The 18,793-nt window shown below is 43.7% G+C and overlaps 2 protein-coding genes across 8 annotated transcripts in view; one reads left to right on the top strand and one right to left on the bottom strand.

Moving 5' to 3' along the window:
• The first annotated feature begins 1,362 nt into the window (after positions 1-1,362).
• On the top strand, positions 1,363-17,589 carry LOC306915786 (kelch-like protein 24). Of its 7 annotated transcripts, none has more exons than XM_079493403.1 (14): positions 1,363-1,492; positions 3,593-3,666; positions 3,770-3,949; positions 5,349-5,483; positions 5,602-5,793; positions 6,418-6,561; positions 7,874-8,048; positions 9,132-9,266; positions 10,709-10,837; positions 11,794-11,982; positions 12,432-12,575; positions 13,736-13,919; positions 14,024-14,989; positions 17,515-17,589. In XM_079493403.1, exons 2-13 carry the CDS (start codon positions 3,595-3,597, stop codon positions 14,211-14,213), a joined length of 1,869 nt encoding a protein of 622 aa, XP_079349529.1. In that variant the 5' UTR covers positions 1,363-1,492; positions 3,593-3,594; the 3' UTR covers positions 14,214-14,989; positions 17,515-17,589. The 7 variants fall into 7 exon arrangements, with proteins under 7 accessions (XP_079349529.1, XP_079349528.1, XP_079349530.1 ...); XM_079493402.1 differs by lacking the exon at positions 17,515-17,589 and adding an exon at positions 17,447-17,509; XM_079493404.1 differs by lacking the exon at positions 17,515-17,589 and adding an exon at positions 16,938-17,064.
• A 510-nt stretch (positions 17,590-18,099) lies between these two features.
• The window catches only part of LOC306915140 (inner centromere protein A-like), a gene marked incomplete at its 5' end in the record, with an annotated part of 35,859 nt that continues 35,165 nt past the window's right edge, over positions 18,100-18,793 (bottom strand). The window contains one exon of the mRNA XM_079492389.1: positions 18,100-18,645. Within this exon, the coding sequence (XP_079348515.1) occupies positions 18,473-18,645 (173 nt within the window). The 3' untranslated portion in view covers positions 18,100-18,472. The remainder of the gene's footprint in view (positions 18,646-18,793) is intronic.

An 18,793-nucleotide genomic window follows, 5' to 3' on the forward strand; every position in this document is an offset into this window, starting at 1 on the left:
GATTGGAACTCGTACAATAATTTATTAGTGGTGGTCAGACTCTGAATCACTCTGAAAGTGATGTTTGACACAAACTGTGAGTCAGACTAGATGTTGAACAAATTGATGATCCTAACAGGACTGACAGAGTAGGCCTACATAGCATACAAATACCTAGTACATTTCAAACATAATAAGACTAATGAGAATAAAAAACAAGAAAAGATTAAACTATTAGGGTAGGTTTACTCTATTTTGGACTAAGCGTCATACATGATCACAAGAAAATTGCTTCAATTGTCCTTTAAAAGCTGTGAAAGTGGGGATCTCCCTCAGTGTGAGAGGGATTGATTGATTGATTGAACATTTTATTAACAGTTTGCAGAATTACAGTACATTTCAAGCACAAACTCAATACAAAGGCTGTTAACTGTGAGTGGACGACCCAATTAAGCATTACACTTGTTTACAACAGGGTCCACCATGTTCAATTCGTATTGACAGCCTTTTATGGACAGTACATTTTGACTGAAGGTAGACTTTCTGCCATGGACCTCAGTCACCCCTGGATGCAGACATGGTTACCCACTGTCTCTTTTTATGTATACATTCCTTGAGAGGAGGAGGAGCTAAATCATTTAGACATTTATAAAACAGGCACTCTTGAACTTTCTAAAGTTTTCAAAATTCAAAAGATTATATTTTTCCAAAATGGCACAGTGATGATATGAGTTGGGTTTTTTGTCAAATACTCAAATGGCTCTTTTGAAAAGTTGTTCTATAGGTTTGATGACTGTTGTCCCAGCAAATGACCAGTTTGTGAAACAGTAGGTTCTATGTGCGATAAGATAGTATGTCTTTGCAGCTTATGTTGTTAAATATTCAAATTTAAGTTAATTGTACATGTTACTTTTTGTATGTTTCTTAAAAGTCAGATTTGAGTCCACAATGACTCTGAGGTATACTTGAAGTGAGAAACTAGTTCCAATCAATCAATCAATCAATCAATCAATCAATCAATCAATCAATCAATCAATCAATCAATCAATCAATCAATCAATCAATCAATTAGGTTATTGCTTATGCTTACAACTGTCCTGCCGCTTTATCAATGAGGGTTAAGCATTTATTTATAAAGCTGTTTTTAAAAAAGCTCTCCTCAGTCCTGCTTTCTTGCGCCTGAAGTTTAAATTAAAAAAATCTATAAAAAAAAAAAAAAAAAAACGTTATTTCCGCTCCGACCGGATCAGAAACCCGGAAATGGTATTTACTTTAGTGTCCGGAACTGTTCTTCTGTTAGTGTGTTGTTGTCAGGAGGACACAGTTAGTGGTTACACACGTCGTTAGTTTGAAGAAGGCATGCAGGGGTAAAAGTTATCTTGTTAAGGTTTGAAACGTCTAAAAGTGAAAATTAAATTGTTTGATGGACTAATTCCATTGCTGTTTGTGGGCGGCTGTCTGTCTGTTGTGGAACACTTGGTTGGACTTTGTAGCCTGTAGGCAGAACAACGAGGTATGTTTATTTATTTTGAGATGTGTTTTTATTTGTTTGCTTTTAATAGAATGAAAAACAGCTTTTTTGTGTTTTCAACTAGAAGTAGAAATGGAATTATCCATAGGCACCCTGGCCATTTTTGTTCATGAGTACTGCGGTTTTTTGTTGTTTACATTATGTTTGTATCATTTATATCATATGCGTGTTGTTGTGAGAGCTTGTTTGATTGATTGATTTAAATATTTATTAACAGTGCAGAATTACAGTACATTTCAAGCACAAACTCAATACAAAGACTGTTAACTGTGAGTGGACAAACCATTACACTTGTTTACAAGAGGGTCCACCTTGTTCAATTCATCATTTGGACGTTGGATAGCTCCTTTCGGAACCCTACGTTAAAGTTTCTGACATTTTGATGACTTTACGTAGGGTTCCTTATCATCGACTTCAAGCGACATGGGATGCAATCTGATTTACCCTGACTTACCCCTGTGCTGCGGTGTGGGTGTCACGCTGACATATTCCAAAAGAAGCATATGAACGCTATAGGAGACAACGAACCTTCTGACCCCCCCCTGCGAACGGCTCAGAAGCCGTTAAGTATTTTTAATGTTTGTACGACCGTTTTGGCAGCTCTGAAATTCTCTCTTCGGTCCCTCCTTGTTGACATCTCGGTTGGCTAGCTGCGCCTACGAGGCGCGTAGGGAGGCGCAGCTAGCCAACCGAGATGCTGGAGGCGGTACAATGGGATGTCAACAAGAGAGAATTTCAGAGCTGCCAAAACGGTCGTACAAACATTAAAAATACTTAACGGCTTCTGAGCCGTTCGCGGGGGGGGTCAGAAGGTTCGTTGTCTCCTATAGCGTTCATATGCTTCTTTTGGAATATGTCAGCGTGACACCCACACCGCAGCACAGGGGTAAGTCAGGGTAAATCAGATTGCATCCCATGTCGCTTGAAGCCGGTGATACCGGACCCTACGGGTTAGGGGTCCAAAGGAGCTCAACCCGGGGGGTCCGGAGACGGGCTAGACGTTGGATTGAGGCTGATAATAGAATTAGTCCACTTGCTAGAATTTGAACCCAGGCATGTTGAGTCCACCAATTGTTATGTTAGTAGTAATGGGTCCCCAGAATCTAGAAACTGCCAGATGCTAACTTGCATATGTTATAATGTCATAATTGGCATAATATGTGACCATACCATTAACAACCTTTTAAGGGAAAAAACTAATACAATTTTCATAATGCTTTAAGTAGCATGTGACATGTCAAACTAGGGGTTTTTCATGATGCTGAATCCATTCCAAGCATTGTTTTGCACAGAAAACATTCCTTGTGCTATAAACGGTGGCCATAGCCGTCATCACAAATGTGATGATGTCATCACATTTGCCTAAGTGGCTATGGCCGTTTTTTTGCCCATTTTTGCTAAACTAATGCTTGGAATGGATTCAGCATCATGAAAACCCCTAGCCCCTCTCGGGACCCCCGGGTGAGCTCTTTTGAACCCACCCATGGGGTCCCTTCCCATCGGTGTCATGCTACATGCTAATTATAAAACACAGACAGACTTACCGTCTCAAACCCCTTTGCTGCGCTGTGTGTGTGATAGTGTCATGTTCCAAAAGAAGCATATATCTGCTATAGGAGACAACGGAAACATCAATGAAACTTTCCTTTGGCGCAGAAGCCGTTAAGTACTTTGTGTGACCGTTTTGGCAGCTCTGAAATTCTCTCTTCCTTCCTTCCTTGACTTCCTTATTGACATCCCATTGTACCGCCTCCAGCGCCGGAACTGGCTATCTGCGACAGAGCAGATCAGAGGCAGGAACGTAGGGACTGACGTGCAGATAGCCAGTATTGTATACAGTATTACAGTATTGTATTGTGTATTGTATTGTATCGCTTGTATTCAACTCAGCCTGAGTTGAATTAAATCACTGTAATCAACAGGCATTTAAAAAGATGAAGACCGTTGAATCATGTCCATTCCATCAAGGTTTCATTTGTACCAGCATCTCTTGAGTTACATGAACACTGAGCATTTCACTGTGTAACCACTAACCACATGTAACAGTAATGTGTGTTCTCTCTCCACCTCACCTCACCTCAGCCATGGCTGACAACATCCTGGATGAGAGAGAATCGCCACAGGCTGCCAAGAGGATGAGACTGGACACTGACCATGTGAGTGACCGTTTTCTAAGCATCATTGCCACTTCAGCAACATGACTCACAGATTTGTCTGATTATAAATGTCCCTCTGGATGATGTTGTCGTTGCACTTCAGGAGGACGGCACCAGTGTACCTCCATCCTCCCTGGATGCTGAGGTGTTTGCGGACCCCCAGCATCCCAACAAGGTGTTAGAGGGTCTCAACAGTGTCTTGTGTGATGTGATTCTGTGCTGTGAGGAACAGGAGGTCCCCTGCCATCGTTATGTACTGGCCTCCTTCAGCCCTTACTTTGAGGTAAATACACACACCTGTATAGTATTGATCTGCTGTAGGGCAGTGGTTCTCAGCCTGTGGGTCGGGTTTTTGGATTTTTTGTCCCCCTTTTTTTTTCGTCTCTGAGCTCAATTCTACCCAAAAATTGATTTTCTGTGCCTGGTTTCATTGCAGCTCAAAAGGCTTCAGTACACACCAGACCCCAGGAAATCCACTGAATGTTTAAAGTTCAGGTTGTGTGGGTGTAATGCATCTCAAGTAATCAACAAACTATACTATAAAAACGGGTCAAACATTGGCCAAATTGTTAAATAACATAAGAAAAATAACACCCGTGTGGTGTTATTTTGAGTGGTGCGAGGTCTTATATAGCCTGATCAGCTGTGGTCTGACGTAATGTCAGTGACCTTAGTAACCATGCTCATTTTTCTGGGGACACATACACACACACGGGTACTAACAAAGCCAGTTGTTGGAGTGGTTTGCACCACTCAAAAAAAGGGAAAATAGCTGATCTACAATACCAACGCCTGTTGTTGTGAGGCTTTGTGAGCTTGTAGATCTGCTATTTTCACGATGTCTGTGGAACCGAGTTAAACTAAATAAAATGCCTCAACTCCTACATACGTAAAATAAAAAATCACACCCGTGTGAACTGAGTGCAAGGTCTTATATAGTCTGATCAGCTATGTCAGTGACGTCACACACTAACCATAGCAACCATGCTCGTTCTTTTGGTACGAACACGGGTACACGGGTACAAAGCCAGTTGTTGGAGTGGTTTGCACCACTCAAAAATATATAATGTCCATACTGTAAATAAGTGCTTATGAATACGAGACTGCTCGCCCCTTTACCAACTCGCCCCCGAGATTTCTTTTTAATGTAGTTAACAGTTAATTTAGTATTTCCCCCCCTATCTGAAATAATCTTGTATACAGAATTATTTGATTGCATAGTTGTCGATCTCTATACTCTGTAAAATGTAGAAAGAACAACATGTCACAGAGACGGTGACTGCTTAATTAAGTTAATTTAGGACCTTCTAGCAGTTAATTTCGTTTTATTAATCACATTTCTTCCATGTAGCCCATGTTTTGTAATGGCATCATCATGCTATTATGCCCGTGGATATACAGAGTGAACTTAACAATGATACATTATTATGATAATACCTTTTAAACAATCACAAACATGAATTATGTTTGTTATTTACAGCTAGGTAGAGTAGTGGGGCGAGATGGAAAAGGGGTGAGCGTACCTGTTACCGTGCTTATCAGGGTGGGGGAGGGTCCCCATTTCAAATAAATTTTGGCGGTCGCATTCTGAAAAGGTTGAGAACCTCTGGTTTAGAAAATGCCATTTAAAGAAAAACTGTGGACACTCCCAAGCCAACCATTCATCTTTTCAACGTGCACAGGCCATGTTTACATCCGGTATGAGGGAGTCCACACAGGACAGGGTGACCATCAGTGGACTGGAGCCTCAGATGATTGGTTTGCTGGTGAGCTACGCCTACACTTCTAAGGTGTCCATCTCTGCTGATTATGTACAGGTAATGGATTAACATCATGAACCTCATTCATCTCCTCATACAAAGCTCATTTGAATTGAATTGTCTCTCATTTTGTCCTACATGAAATCAATAAAGCTAATTTGTTCATTTGTTCTAGGCCCTGCTAGCAGCATCAGACTTTTTGCAAGTCAAGGCTGTTCGAGAGGCCTGCTGTAAATTCATGAGGCTTCACGTGGATACCACCAACTGTGTGGAGTTTTTCTGCATCGCCGACGACCACTCCTGTGAAATGTTGAAGAGAGACAGCTTGGATTGCATTTTGGAATACTTCAGTGTCATCTACCGGCAGGTTAGTGATTGAGGGTTCATACATTTACCACAGTGTTTGTTTCATTACCATTTTAAACTTCCCACCATCACAGCTGACCCAGATATGGGTAGAAACATTCAATCAGTCACAGTGATTAGATAAACTTATATTAACCCATTTAGACCTGTTAGACTAAATTCTAACAGTTTTCTGAAAAACCTATGTTTCTATGTCAGTTGTGCAGTGCTCAACCTTTTTCATGTCAAGGACCCCCATAATTATCTGCATTTGGCCACGGACCCCCATCTGAAAATATGTTGTTCCAGGGACCTCCCAGAAGCAAAGATTTGAGCTAAAACGTTCGCTCTGAAAGAACATAATATTCAATGATTTGCACCACATTTTCTACGAGCTTGTAGATCTGCTATTTTTCAATAGCTAAAGTGTAACATAATGCTTAAAACACCAAAAGGAGTTCCCGCCCAGAATGGGTTAATAATAAGCTACAATATGTCCATTTCACTAAACAAACCATCTATCACCACCACCAGTGAACACTTCAGACGAGACAATGTGACTTCAGTGTATGGGAACTTGGGAACAGTTTCTTCATGTACAGTATCTCAGCTATTTGTGTTTTTTTTTCTTTTCTTCTACCAATAGGAAGCGTTTCTCTCTCTCTCCGTGGAAAGACTGACAGAGATTCTCTCCAGTGACCATCTGGATGTTCCAGAGGAGGACATGGTGTTTGAGGCGGCCATGCTGTGGTTAGACAAGTGCCCTACCCGCAAGCAGAGCTTTGGACAGGTCAGGCATTCCTTAGTCTCACACCATGTAACACCGTCAGAGTTATCTGCCTATCGATATGTCAGCGGTCTTCAAAAAAATGCAAGATATTTCTAGAGTCGCTTCCCACTACATGCTTGGCATCTTCTGTATATGTGGTACTGGCTGGTAATATGCATAATTGTTATGATGATCAATTTACAATTTTCAATTTAGGCATTTAGCAGACGCTCTTAATCCAGAGTGATTTACAGTAAGCAAGAACAAAAACATGGTAATGCATCTATATATATATATCATCATGAATCATACATAATGAAACTTTGCATATATACTATATAGTGCTATGTCTACATAAAATGCTATCTAAGTTAGATAAGTTGAGTCTTTGCATACGCCTGTAAGGTCATCGGGGCTAGGGCAAGTGCTACAGGCTAAGATGGAGTCTGAAGAGGTGGGTTTTCAGCCTCCGGCGGAAGATTGGGAGTGAGGCTGCAGTTCTGATTGCAATGGGAATTGCATTGCATAGTTTTGGAGCCAGAAGCGAGAAGAGTTTGGGACGTGTGTCCCGGCGTTTTTAGTGAAGGTACTCGAAGTAACTTCCAGCTTCCCTGCGTTGGCACCCGCTTCGACTGGTATCAATGGACAAGACCGCAGTTAGGATCAGTACGATTGTTTCCGACGAGTATGGGCATGCCTGCCGACTGAAAAAAAAACAAACGACAGGATTAAGGTTGGCGAACATGCGTCAATATTAGGGCCGCGCTGCGACATGCTTGCGGTTAAGTTTAGGGGAGGGTATGAGAAGGCTTGTCGTTTTTAGTAGGCAGTAGACCAAAACGACAGGATTAAGGTTGGCGAACATGCGTTAATATTAGGACTGCGCTGCGACATGCTTGCGGTTAAGTTTAGGGGAGGGTATGAGGAGGCTTGTCATTTTCAGTAGGCTCAGTAGACCTGAATAGACCGATAAGACCCGTTAACGTGTCATCAACGCCAATCGCAGCCAGTAGGCTCCAGACGAGCCGATCGGCTAGATAAGATCGGCGTAATAAGTATTTACTGGGAATTATCGGTTGATTTCCGGTCGAATCAGCTAGCGTTGGCTGATCTGAGCGTGCGGGAGGTTTTGTGGGGTTCGATCAGACTTGCAAGATATGGGGGTGCCATACCTTTGGTTGCTTTGAATGCCAGCATCAGAGTTTTGTACTCTGTGCGGGCAGTGACTGGGAGACAATGGGATTGGGGGGAGCGGAGAAGGGGGGATCCATATTGTGATCACACAATATCCAGTTGGACTAGTACTAATACTTGGTGTTCTGTGTGTTCAAAGGTGTTGACGCACATCTGTCTGCCTCTCATCAGATCCTCCTACCTCCACACTGTGGTTGAGAGTCTGGATGTGGTGAAAGAACAACAGGGCTGTCAGAGGTTCATCTCTGACGCCAAGGGAGCATGGGAGCAGCCATACTCACTCACAGCACGCCCACGCAGTGGCTGGACCACAGGTAGGTACCCTGCTGAACATGCATGAATGTTCCAGAAAGCTCAACCAAATAAATTTGATTTCTTTTTCCCACTCTCCATGTAGGGGTAGAGGATATTCCGCGGTCACAAGTGCGGAAGTGCTGACTAGATGTAACGTCTTGTCTAGAGGCTACCGAATAGATGGAATTCCGGGTTTAGAGATGGAAGCTTTAACTTAGGTTTAAAGTTAGATTTGTATTCTTCAAGTTACTCTACAGAAATCTTAAATCCGTCAGAGAATATTTGCTGGCACGAGGCCTTATAAAAGGAGGGAGTGACGTAACGACTAGGTAGTCGTGACGTCAACCCTGACAGTACCCCCCCTCGAGGAACGCGTCCACGCGGTGTGGGATGGCTGAGGTAGCCTGGGATGGCTGAGGTAGCCTGGGATGGCTGAGGTAGCCTGGGATGGCCGAAGTGGCCTGGGATGGCCGAAGTGGCCTGGGATGGCCGAAGTGGCCGGGGATGGCCGAAGTGGCCGGGGATCGGTATAGAGGGGGTTACAGGTGGTCCTTGAGGGGTTCCATGTGGTCCTTGAGGGGGTTCCAGGTGGTCCTTGAGGGGGTTCCAGGTGGTCCTTGAGGGGGTTCCAGGTGGTCCTTGAGGGGGTTCCACTTTGACCGTGCAACCTGGGCGGGGGAATTCAACGTTGCCCCCAGCCGGAGGCGGGTTGTCGCCGGTAGGGGGAAATTAATTGGGTGAAACGGAGCCTGTAGACATGCTCAACCGCTGCGACCAAAATCTTGGACGGATTTAACTGTAGGGGTAGAGGATATTCCGCGGTCACAAGTGCGGAAGTGCTGACTAGATGTAACGTCTTGTCTAGAGGCTACCGAATAGATGGAATTCCGGGTTTAGAGATGGAAGCTTTAACTTAGGTTTAAAGTTAGATTTGTATTCTTCAAGAATCTTAAATCTTAAATCTTAAATCCGTCAGAGAATATTTTCTGGCACGAGGCCTTATAAAAGGAGGGAGTGACGTAACGACTAGGTAGTCGTGACGTCAACCCTGACACTCCAAATCTACTCTGTCTCACCTGCTCCTTCGCCTCTGCTCGTTGAAGTGATCGTGGCGTTGGCGAATACTACAACTGATGGCTTTCACAACGTTGAGAGCTATGATCCACTTACCAATCAGTGGAAGATGCCTATTGGACGACTGCCCTTGGTAATAAAGGAGTATGCTGTGTGTAAATCAGGTGAGGATTACCATCAGAGTCAATCAACTTCAGGAGCTGTAATGTATCCTACTGTTTTACCTCTGAATAGACCGACCGTTAAAGCTGCTATAAGCAATAATATGTCAAAATTTTAATGACCTTTTTATTTTTATTTTTTTTGGTGTTCAGACAGCCAGCAATGGGTAGAACGCTCCCCCCCCAAAAATGTAGTCTCTGTGACACATCTAGGGGCCGCAATCTGCATTCAAAGATTTTCCTAGAAGCTTTGTCATTGGTCGATTTGCCTGTCTGCTTCCTGATTGGTTAGTCACTGCGACCGGGTTTTTTTTCGACCAATGACAAAGCTTCTAGGAACATCTTTGAATGCAGATAGTCACAGAGACTAAATTATTTTTGGGAGCGTTCTACTCATTGCTGGCTGTCTGAATACGAAAAAAAATAAAAAGGTCATTAATATTTTGACATATTATTGCTTATAGCAGCTTTAAGCCCCCACCCAACGATAGCATTTGTTCAATGATAGCTTTAATAGCAACCATCGTGGCAATTTTTCAAGAATTGCATCTTTCTAGTTGACTTTTGTTCTCACTTGCAACCTTATGCAAGGTGTATAATGGACTACTGAAGACTACAAGCCTATAAGTGTCTTCCCCTGGGGTTTTTAACCTGAACACACTGCTGCTATGCACCATGTGGCTGTAAAGTCAAGCCCTACAGTAAGCATTTCAAGATGTGAGTATTTGAATTGATTGGCCAGACTAGCAATATAATACATCAGAACTTCAATAGCTGCTTCTATAAAATGAAGCATGGATTGGCTCACACATTCAGCAAAGTCAACTTTTAGGAAAACGCTATTTTACCACCACAAATTGGTGTGTTATTAATTTCACTTTTATCCCTGTCTAGGACTGGGCTAGACCGATGCAAGTTTGGGGGGGTTCCCCTTTCACAACGTTTTACAAATCACATATTGGGACATGGTCTGAAAATGTTCAGTCTTGGGAATGTTTTTGGCTTTAACCCCTGTGTTCTATACTGTGCTAAATAAAATAAAATCAAGTATACATATGTGACTGACAGGCACTGTACATAGAGCAACGTGAATGGTCAAGGAATACTGGGGACAGTGATTTTTGACCATTTTCATTGCTGATAGATCAAAGGCAGGATGTTGTCTAAATGTTACCTACTGAATGCAGCCAGTGTTATGGTTGGTATCTCAATCTCACCGGGTCACCAGTGAAATGCATGTTGGGACGGACACAGATTAATACTGGGACACACTTTTCCGCGTAACAGACCCACACAGGGAAAACAACTCGGATGGGGCATGTTAACGTGAACACACGCGCTGTTTCGACACCACACTGAACATCATTTGCTGTTCATATATTCAGAACGGGTAAGGACTAGTGTATATATAAACTTGTTTAAATTCTGCTCTTTCTCCACCATAGGTTCCAGTCTGTATTTGGCCGGAGGTTCTGATTCTGCTGGCGACAATCGTAGAGAGATGTGGCGCTATGATGTTCAATATGACTCGTGGTCGGAGATGGCTCCCATGAATGAGCCACACGAATGTTTCAGTAAGCTTGTAAAACTATCACATTCAAATTAGAAATGTCTTGATACTGTATTTGAAAAGCATCTGTATCGGCCCTAATTTGTCATATCGGTATCGGCGATATGTATCGGTATATGCCAGTCACACACACACACACACACACACTCACACACACACACACACACACACACACACACACACACACACACACACACACACACACACATATCTGTACAGGTAGCAACGTGTCATTCAAAATTGCAACACTGCTGCGCAAAGACCCGCCCCCCCGCCTACCTCTGATTGGCCTACCGACACTGCCAGTCTTTGCTCCGTGGTTACGAGACTGTCCTCCGAGGTGGAAAGTCTATTGACGTTATTACGAGTCTGTGGTGGGAAATATTGCTCTGTGTTGGCATTGCCTTGGGGGGGTAATAATTTACTATTCTATGCAACCTCGTACATGGCTCCGGCTCTGTGTTGGCATTGCCTTGGGGGGTAATAATTTACTATTCTATGCAACCTCAAACATGGCTCCGAACTTCACAACGTTCGACACGGCAACTCGCTCGGTGGTGTCTCTCGTGGTTCAAGTTTGCTAGAGATAGCGTAGGCTATAGTTCCACCTGCAGAATGACATCACAAGTGGATTCAGTACTGTAATTGTACACACTGTACTGACTGTACTTTGTGTAATATTTACCTATATAGCATTTAAAACTAGTTTTATTCTCTGGATCCATTTCTACTGTTAAATATGAAGTAAATTATATAAGTGTTCCTGTATTAGTGCAGTGGTGTGGTTAAGCAGCAGTGAGTTAAATAAATCACATTAATCACATATGCCCTGTCTTTGTTTCGGTTGGTTACCCAATGAGATGCTGCATAGTGCATATAGCCATGGACCTTGGCCCAAGGTCATCACTTCATCGGATTCATTTTTTTCCTTTTCCCTGCTCAACCCCACATGGTCCACAGGCCTGGTGATGCTGGATGGATATGTGTTTGCAGTGGGGGGGCAGTGGAGTAAGAAGAGTCAAGACTCGATGGAAAAATACGTCCCCCTCACAGACACCTGGCAGCTCATGAAGTGTGTCGGTGTGGAAGCGCGTTATGATTCTGCCTGCGGTAATGTGGTCGCCCTGGATGGACATCTCTATTTTATTGGTATGGAACAGATGTATGGACCTGGGTTTCATGAGGTGTTTTTCCATGTAGTGTTGGTGAATATCAAGCCTAATGGTTCACTGAAAATGTAAAAAATACTTTCTTTGGTATTATGTATTCATGCTTCCCCTGTCGACGGTGAATAATGTTTTGCCGTGTTTGTATGTCCTCCTGGACACCTGGTGACCCTGTAGGTAACATCGGCTTGTCAGGTCGCCATGTGGCCAAGTAACCTCGCCTCACCAGGCTTTCCACCACCTCGGAGGAAAGCCTGGTCTCTGTTTCAAAAGTCTGAAAACCGATTTTTCTCAATAAAAGCTCTCGTAGCCTGTAGCTTTTATTGAGAAAAATCGGTTTGAGGGAAAAGGAAGTTGCCGCCTGTTGTTCCTGCCTGTCGACTACAAAACAATACTACAACATGACGTAACGATATCATCCGCTCCCGACAGGATCATATACCCCAAATGAAATGGTGCCCAGGCTAGTGGCCAAGTACTACCCTAAAACGTCTGTGTGGACAGAAGTCGCTCCAATGCAGATTCCACGTGAAGATTCTTCTGCCTGTGTTCTGAATGGAAAGATCTATGTTTCAGGTATCATACCTCTTCTTAAAGGCTCTTAGTCAGTGGTTCAAGATGTACTCTGAATATAGAAATACTTTTTTACTTGAGAGAAAGTACAAAAGTATTGGAATAAAAGATGTGCTTGCACTAGTACCGGACATAAAATACTCAATATGCAGAATGGGCCTTTTCACGACCGCAGGTTTGGCATCAGGTTTGGTACAAGTTGCTGTAGCTTAACTTATAATAATAATCATCCATCAGTTAATGAATGTTTAGTATTATTAACGGCGATCGACGACAACGGGAGGTATGATTAAATCTATCGCGACTAGCGACTGGACAGTGGGGGGCTGTCTAACGCATGATCTTTTCTTAGAATTAGACGGGATGATTTAGATCGCAAGTTATTAACGTTTTAAGATTTTTGGTCTCGTTGGCTAAACAGGGGGGGAACATTTTCGATGACGTCCCAACAGGTGCTCCCAGCCTGTGGAGCGATGCGGTCGGTTTTGATATTGTTAATCTCGGTCCTGGGCATCAGAGTGTACTAATTAAAACTCAATTCACGCCAGCATTAATTAATCCCTCGATAGTGTATTGCCGTGGTTTTATCGCGCATAAAGCTTACTTTGAAGAGCCAAATATCCGTAACCGCATGTTACAATGACAATGCTGTGTGTGGTGTCATGCCCGGATGTTGATGTCTCGGTCGGTGGTGGAAAATCCCGACCGCGCGGAAACCCTTGTATTCACCAGAAACTGCCCCCTCAATGTCCTTTCTGAGATACAGAGCTTTAAATACAGGCCTTATAATGGAGGTGGATGTGTGCACATCTTCAAAATGGCCGCGGCCAGTGTCCCACTTTGTGTTGATGCGGTAGCAACATTAGCTAGCGATACGATCGGATTAAAAGATGGATTAAAGAATACAAGCCCTCAAACACGAGAGTCTCGTGTTTGGCGGGCTAGGGTACTAATTTAAACCTTTGTGTTCCTCTTTTCTGGCGGACTCCGTGTTAACAGGACGGAGACCTCCGTCTGGGGCCCTGTTAATAATCCAAATGTATTCAGTTACTTTCCTGATGTTAGTTCAACAATAGACTCACTTGTCTTAAACTTCACTGTAGTTTGGGCACATAATAAATCACTGACCATCCTGTTCATTCTTGTTCGTCTCTATACCGTAGGTGGTGTGAGTTTTAATGTGAGTTCTAAGTTTGAAAAGACAATGGAGTGCTTCAACCCCCAGACCAACCAGTGGACCATGTGTGCCTCCATGCAAGTGGAACGCGTCTGGCCTAACATGGTTGTTGTGAATGGAAAGCTCTACGTCCTAGGAGGGCGGAACCTTGAAGACAACAAGGAGGATAGGTATGACACTGTTGCTCCATGAATGTCTGGAAAAAAAATGTGTCATCTTCTTGTCCCCACCAGACATTTCTCTCATGGCTGTTTGTTTGTGTCTCTTGGTGTAGTCCTGTCCGCAACATCGAGTGCTACTGTGAAGAGACGGACATGTGGAAAACTGTGGGACAGATGGCTTATGCTAGCCTCGGTTTCCGATGTGTGTCTTTCAAGCTGAAGAACAGTGGTAGTCAACCCACTGATGAAGATGATGATTCCATAGATGAAGATGAAGATGAAGATGATTCTAATGGTGACTAGGGTTGGGGTCTGGAACCGGAGGAACTGAATCCAACATTCAGTAACAGGAATCGGTTCCATCATATTTAGTACCGGTTTTATCACAGAGCAATGTGTGGACTTCATGTCTGCTATACAATTCCCATCCAGTGGAGTGGTTATCAAACTTTCTTTAATTTCAAGGACCACCATAACTCTTGCGTTACAGACCCCTAAGGGTCCGTTTGGAACCCGAGTGAATTTGTATTTTGGTTTTCATTAAAATTGATAACTATAGGAATCATCAAAGGGGAACCGGTTAAAGAATCAGACCGTTAAAGGGACACTACACCCCTTTTGCAACCAGATCTTATTTTATATTAATGATGTTTGGGAGACAAGAAACCTTTGTTTTTAGATATTTTTGTATTTCAAAGTGTACTTGATGTCATGGACACTGGGCTCACTTACTTAGTGGACTACATGTTGTCTCAGTAAGACAGCCCTCCCCGTATCCACAAGGAGGAGCAGTGCACCAAAGCATTATGGGAATTGTTGTCCAGGAAGAAAGTGAGCACATGGAGCCTATCAAGAGCTGAGGGGTGGGGCTTCCCTTTCAGTCCCTCCATGACCATGGATGCAGACGTCACTCCCAGAACCAGCCTATCAGAGCTGAGGGGCGGGGGTTCTCTTCCAGTCCCTCCATGGATGCAGACGTCACTCCCAGAAGCAGCCTGTCAGAGCTGAGGGGCGGGGCTTCCCTTTCAGTCCCTCCATGGATGCAGACGTCACTCCCAGAACCAGCGTCTTGTTGAAAGGTCAGTTCAACCTGTCGGGTCTACCTTTTACGCAGAGCCTCGGTTTCAATGGGCGCTGATGGGACGTTTTAACGGACACCTCACCAACCTTAATCCGGTCGTTTTAACGGACCCCGCCCTCACCAACCTTAATCTGGCCCCCTCAGTGACCATCGACTCCCAGGCTCTGCGTAAAAGGTCATCCCTCAACCTGTCAGTGTGTTCCTGTTCACAAAACTGCCTACTGGTCATTGTTGAGAAATAAACCTAGACAGGGTGATCATACTCTAGGGTGGGCGGCCATCTGCCTCGACCGTGTCGGGGGAAAGAAAGAGAACGGGAAGTGTTGATGAAATAGAATCCGTTTTGGTCTCTGCATTGTGTATTTCACGCTTCAAATGTTTTCAAAAAACCTTGAGAGCAATGCTTAGTTCGCTGTAAATTAAATTGTGCGTTTCTTTACATTGCTGTCATGTTGGATATATGGCAAAAATCAAACAGCCCAGCAGGTGCTCTGAGTTAGACTGCGGTCTTGTCATTGAGTTCAGTGATTAATATTCAAAAATAACACACCTGCTGAATTTAGTGATTGACCAATCGGAATCAAGCATTCAACCAAGCTGTGCAATAATGAGCGTTAGTGAGGACCAATGATATGAAGATAGGTTGAGAGTGGGAAAAGTGCTCCTTTAGGTCTGAATTATACTTGGCACACCGAAAATAGTCTATGAGCTTTTCAGTGCACAACACTGAAAACCACAACTCCATTTTTGAGGTCATATAGGGCGTTGCAGTCCCGTTCCCTTCATGACGAGAGACCCAGAAGTGAATTCCCCATTAATTTTCCTCATAGACTTTTCAAAAAAGTATCTATATAAAGATGCCAACTCGGATCGTGACAAATCATGAAAATAAACACAATGCTTTGGGCCGATCAAATAATTAGGCAGGGTACAACACTTTTGGTTTTGTTTTTCTTCTTACAAATTATTTGATCGGCCGAAAACATTGTGTTTATTGTCATGATTTGTCACGATCCGCGATGGCTTTGTCCGCGGCGTAAACGTCTTTATATAAATACTTTTTGAAAAGTCTACGAGGAAAATTAATGGGGAATTCACTTCTGGGTCTCTCGTCGTCATGAAAGGGGGCGGGACTCCTCCACATCTCCCCAAGATCTCCTGCAAGTAATTTACATTTTATAAAGTCACAACACCAACTTTGATGAGGCAGTATTGCATTGTTTAAAATATATGGTTTTCCTCATTTCCTGAAAAATGCATATTTTTCTTTTCCTGAAACATTTTAGTTAATTGGATTCTCCCCCATAGCAGAGATGGCTTTGTTGACTCAAATGAGGGTGCATGTGATGAATGAAATCCAAGATGTTGAAATCCAAAGAAATTATAAAAAAAAAAAAAATTCAAAGACCTCAAAATGACTTTATTAAAAATGCATTCTATTATTTGTATTTTTGGATCTGACAAATCATTTTTGTCTAACTAAATTCCTTATTATGGTTTATCGTTATAAACTTTGTTAGTAGAAATGTTTGCAAGGAGTTACAATTTGGCTGCTTGGCCATAATAGTTAGTACTCTAACTACTTTTAGTAGGGGGTGCTATAATACCAGCTTTCATGAGGCCTTGAGGTTTAGCATACTGTATTGTTGACATTTTCACAGCCAAGCTCTTTCAGCTGAAATCTGTCCCTCCTGTTGACAAAGAGACTTTAACCCTTAGGGTCCCAAAGCATTGTCACACTCATCTGTATGTCTTTCTTTTTCTTGCCGTCCCTGCAGTGAATGGCACCGTTAAGGAGGAACCCATCCACAGTGAATGGCAACGTGAAGGAGGAACCCATCCACAGTGAATGGCACCGTTAAGGAGGAACCATCCACAGTGAATGGCACCGTGAAGGAGGAACCCATCCACAGTGAATGGCACCGTTAAGGAGGAACCATCCACAGTGAATGGCACCGTGAAGGAGGAACCCATCCACAGTGAATGGCACCGTTAAGGAGGAACCATCCACAGTGAATGGCAACGTGAAGGAGGAACCCATCCACAGTGAATGGCACCGTTAAGGAGGAACCCATCCACAGTGAATGGCAACGTGAAGGAGGAACCCATCCACAGTGAATGGCACCGTTAAGGAGGAACCCATCCACAGTGAATGGCAACGTGAAGGAGGAACCCATCCACAGTGAATGGCAACGTGAAGGAGGAACCCACCCACAGTGAATGGCAACGTGAAGGAGGAACCCATCCACAGTGAATGGCACCGTTAAGGAGGAACCCATCCACAGTGAATGGCAACGTGAAGGAGGAACCCACCCACAGTGAATGGCACCGTTAAGGAGGAACCCATCCACAGTGAATGGCAACGTGAAGGAGGAACCCATCCACAGTGAATGGCAACGTGAAGGAGGAACCCATCCACAGTGAATGGCAACGTGAAGGAGGAACCCATCCACAGTGAATGGCACCGTGAAGGAGGAACCCATCCACAGTGAATGGCACCGTGAAGGAGGAACTCATCCACAGTGAATGGCACCGTGAAGGAGGAACCCATCCACAGTGAATGGCAACGTGAAGGAGGAACCCATCCACAGTGAATGGCAACGTGAAGGAGGAACCCGTCCACAGTGAATGGCACCGTGAAGGAGGAACCCATCCACAGTGAATGGCAACGTGAAGGAGGAACCCATCCACAGTGAATGGCAACGTGAAGGAGGAACCCATCCACAGTGAATGGCAACGTGAAGGAGGAACCCATCCACAGTGAATGGCAACGTGAAGGAGGAACCCACCCACAAGAAAACCTCCCAGCAGATTCAGGAGCATGTGACCAAGTGGACCAATCAGTGTGGCCTGGACATCGTCCGTGTCCACAAGCCTTTCCACACAGACAACCACAGCATCCTTTCACCAACCCACCTCCTTCACACCTTCTGTAGGACCACACACACACACACACACACACACACACACACACACACACAAACATGCTAGAGACTTAAACAGCTTGTGATTTAAAATCGTATGTTATGTATACACAATTGTTATGTATTCACTCGTCATGTATTCACTGACGCAACACTTTACACCACAAAGACAAATGTTATTTGAATAAATCTTTATTCAAGTAAAAGATTAAAATGAAGTAAAATATTAAAAGGATAACAATAAGTATACGAGAAGAACAGGGAAGAGAGTACGATACAAATAAAGATCTTATCCATCTCAGGGAAACATGGTGACCCTTTTAAGTGTTGGGGTTGAGAGCGGTCACTTCCGCATTCCAGGAGTGCTTGCATAAGCAGAAGTGACCACCTAGGAGAGTTAAATGAAGGGGACCCCCCACCCCAGTCACACCAAACGTTTGGTCACATTTTGTCCCAAGAAACTAAACTAAACAGTCTGGTTTGGGAGTGTTGTAACAAAGATCCAACTGTAAAATGAGGAGGAGGAGGAGTGTACCAGACTGTTTAAAGGATCTTGCTTATTTTCCCATTGGCGGAGAGTGCCAGACAGCAGAGCTGGTCCTCTTGTAGAAGCGAGGTTGTTTGGTGTGAAATATCTCTTCTAGGTTGGGAGGCTCTATGGGTCCAAACAGTGCATGCAGGTCAGGTGGGTTGAAGTATTCTTTGAGGAGTTGGTTCTGGAGCTGTGGACCTGAGAGGGAAAAACATTTTGCATTCAGTGATTGAACAAAAAAAATAGTCATCCTTGGCACTGTAGGCCTTTGGAAAAAGTCATCAAAAGTCATCCTTGGGTCTACAAGGTGTTGGCCTAACACTGCCACTTCATTGCACCTTACTGC

Source organism: Electrona antarctica (assembly GCF_951216825.1).
Source record: "Electrona antarctica genome assembly, chromosome: 22".
NCBI classification, from domain to species: domain Eukaryota; kingdom Metazoa; phylum Chordata; class Actinopteri; order Myctophiformes; family Myctophidae; genus Electrona; species Electrona antarctica.

Coding starts and splice junctions, on each gene's coding strand:
- LOC306915786 (XM_079493403.1), top strand. CDS start 3,595: ATGGCTGACAACATCCTGGATGAGAGAGAATCGCCACAGGCTGCCAAG. Junction 6,562..7,873: donor GCAAGCAGAGCTTTGGACAG/GTCAGGCATTCC, acceptor GTGTGTTCAAAG/GTGTTGACGCACATCTGTCT. Junction 12,576..13,735: donor TGGAAAGATCTATGTTTCAG/GTATCATACCTC, acceptor TCTATACCGTAG/GTGGTGTGAGTTTTAATGTG.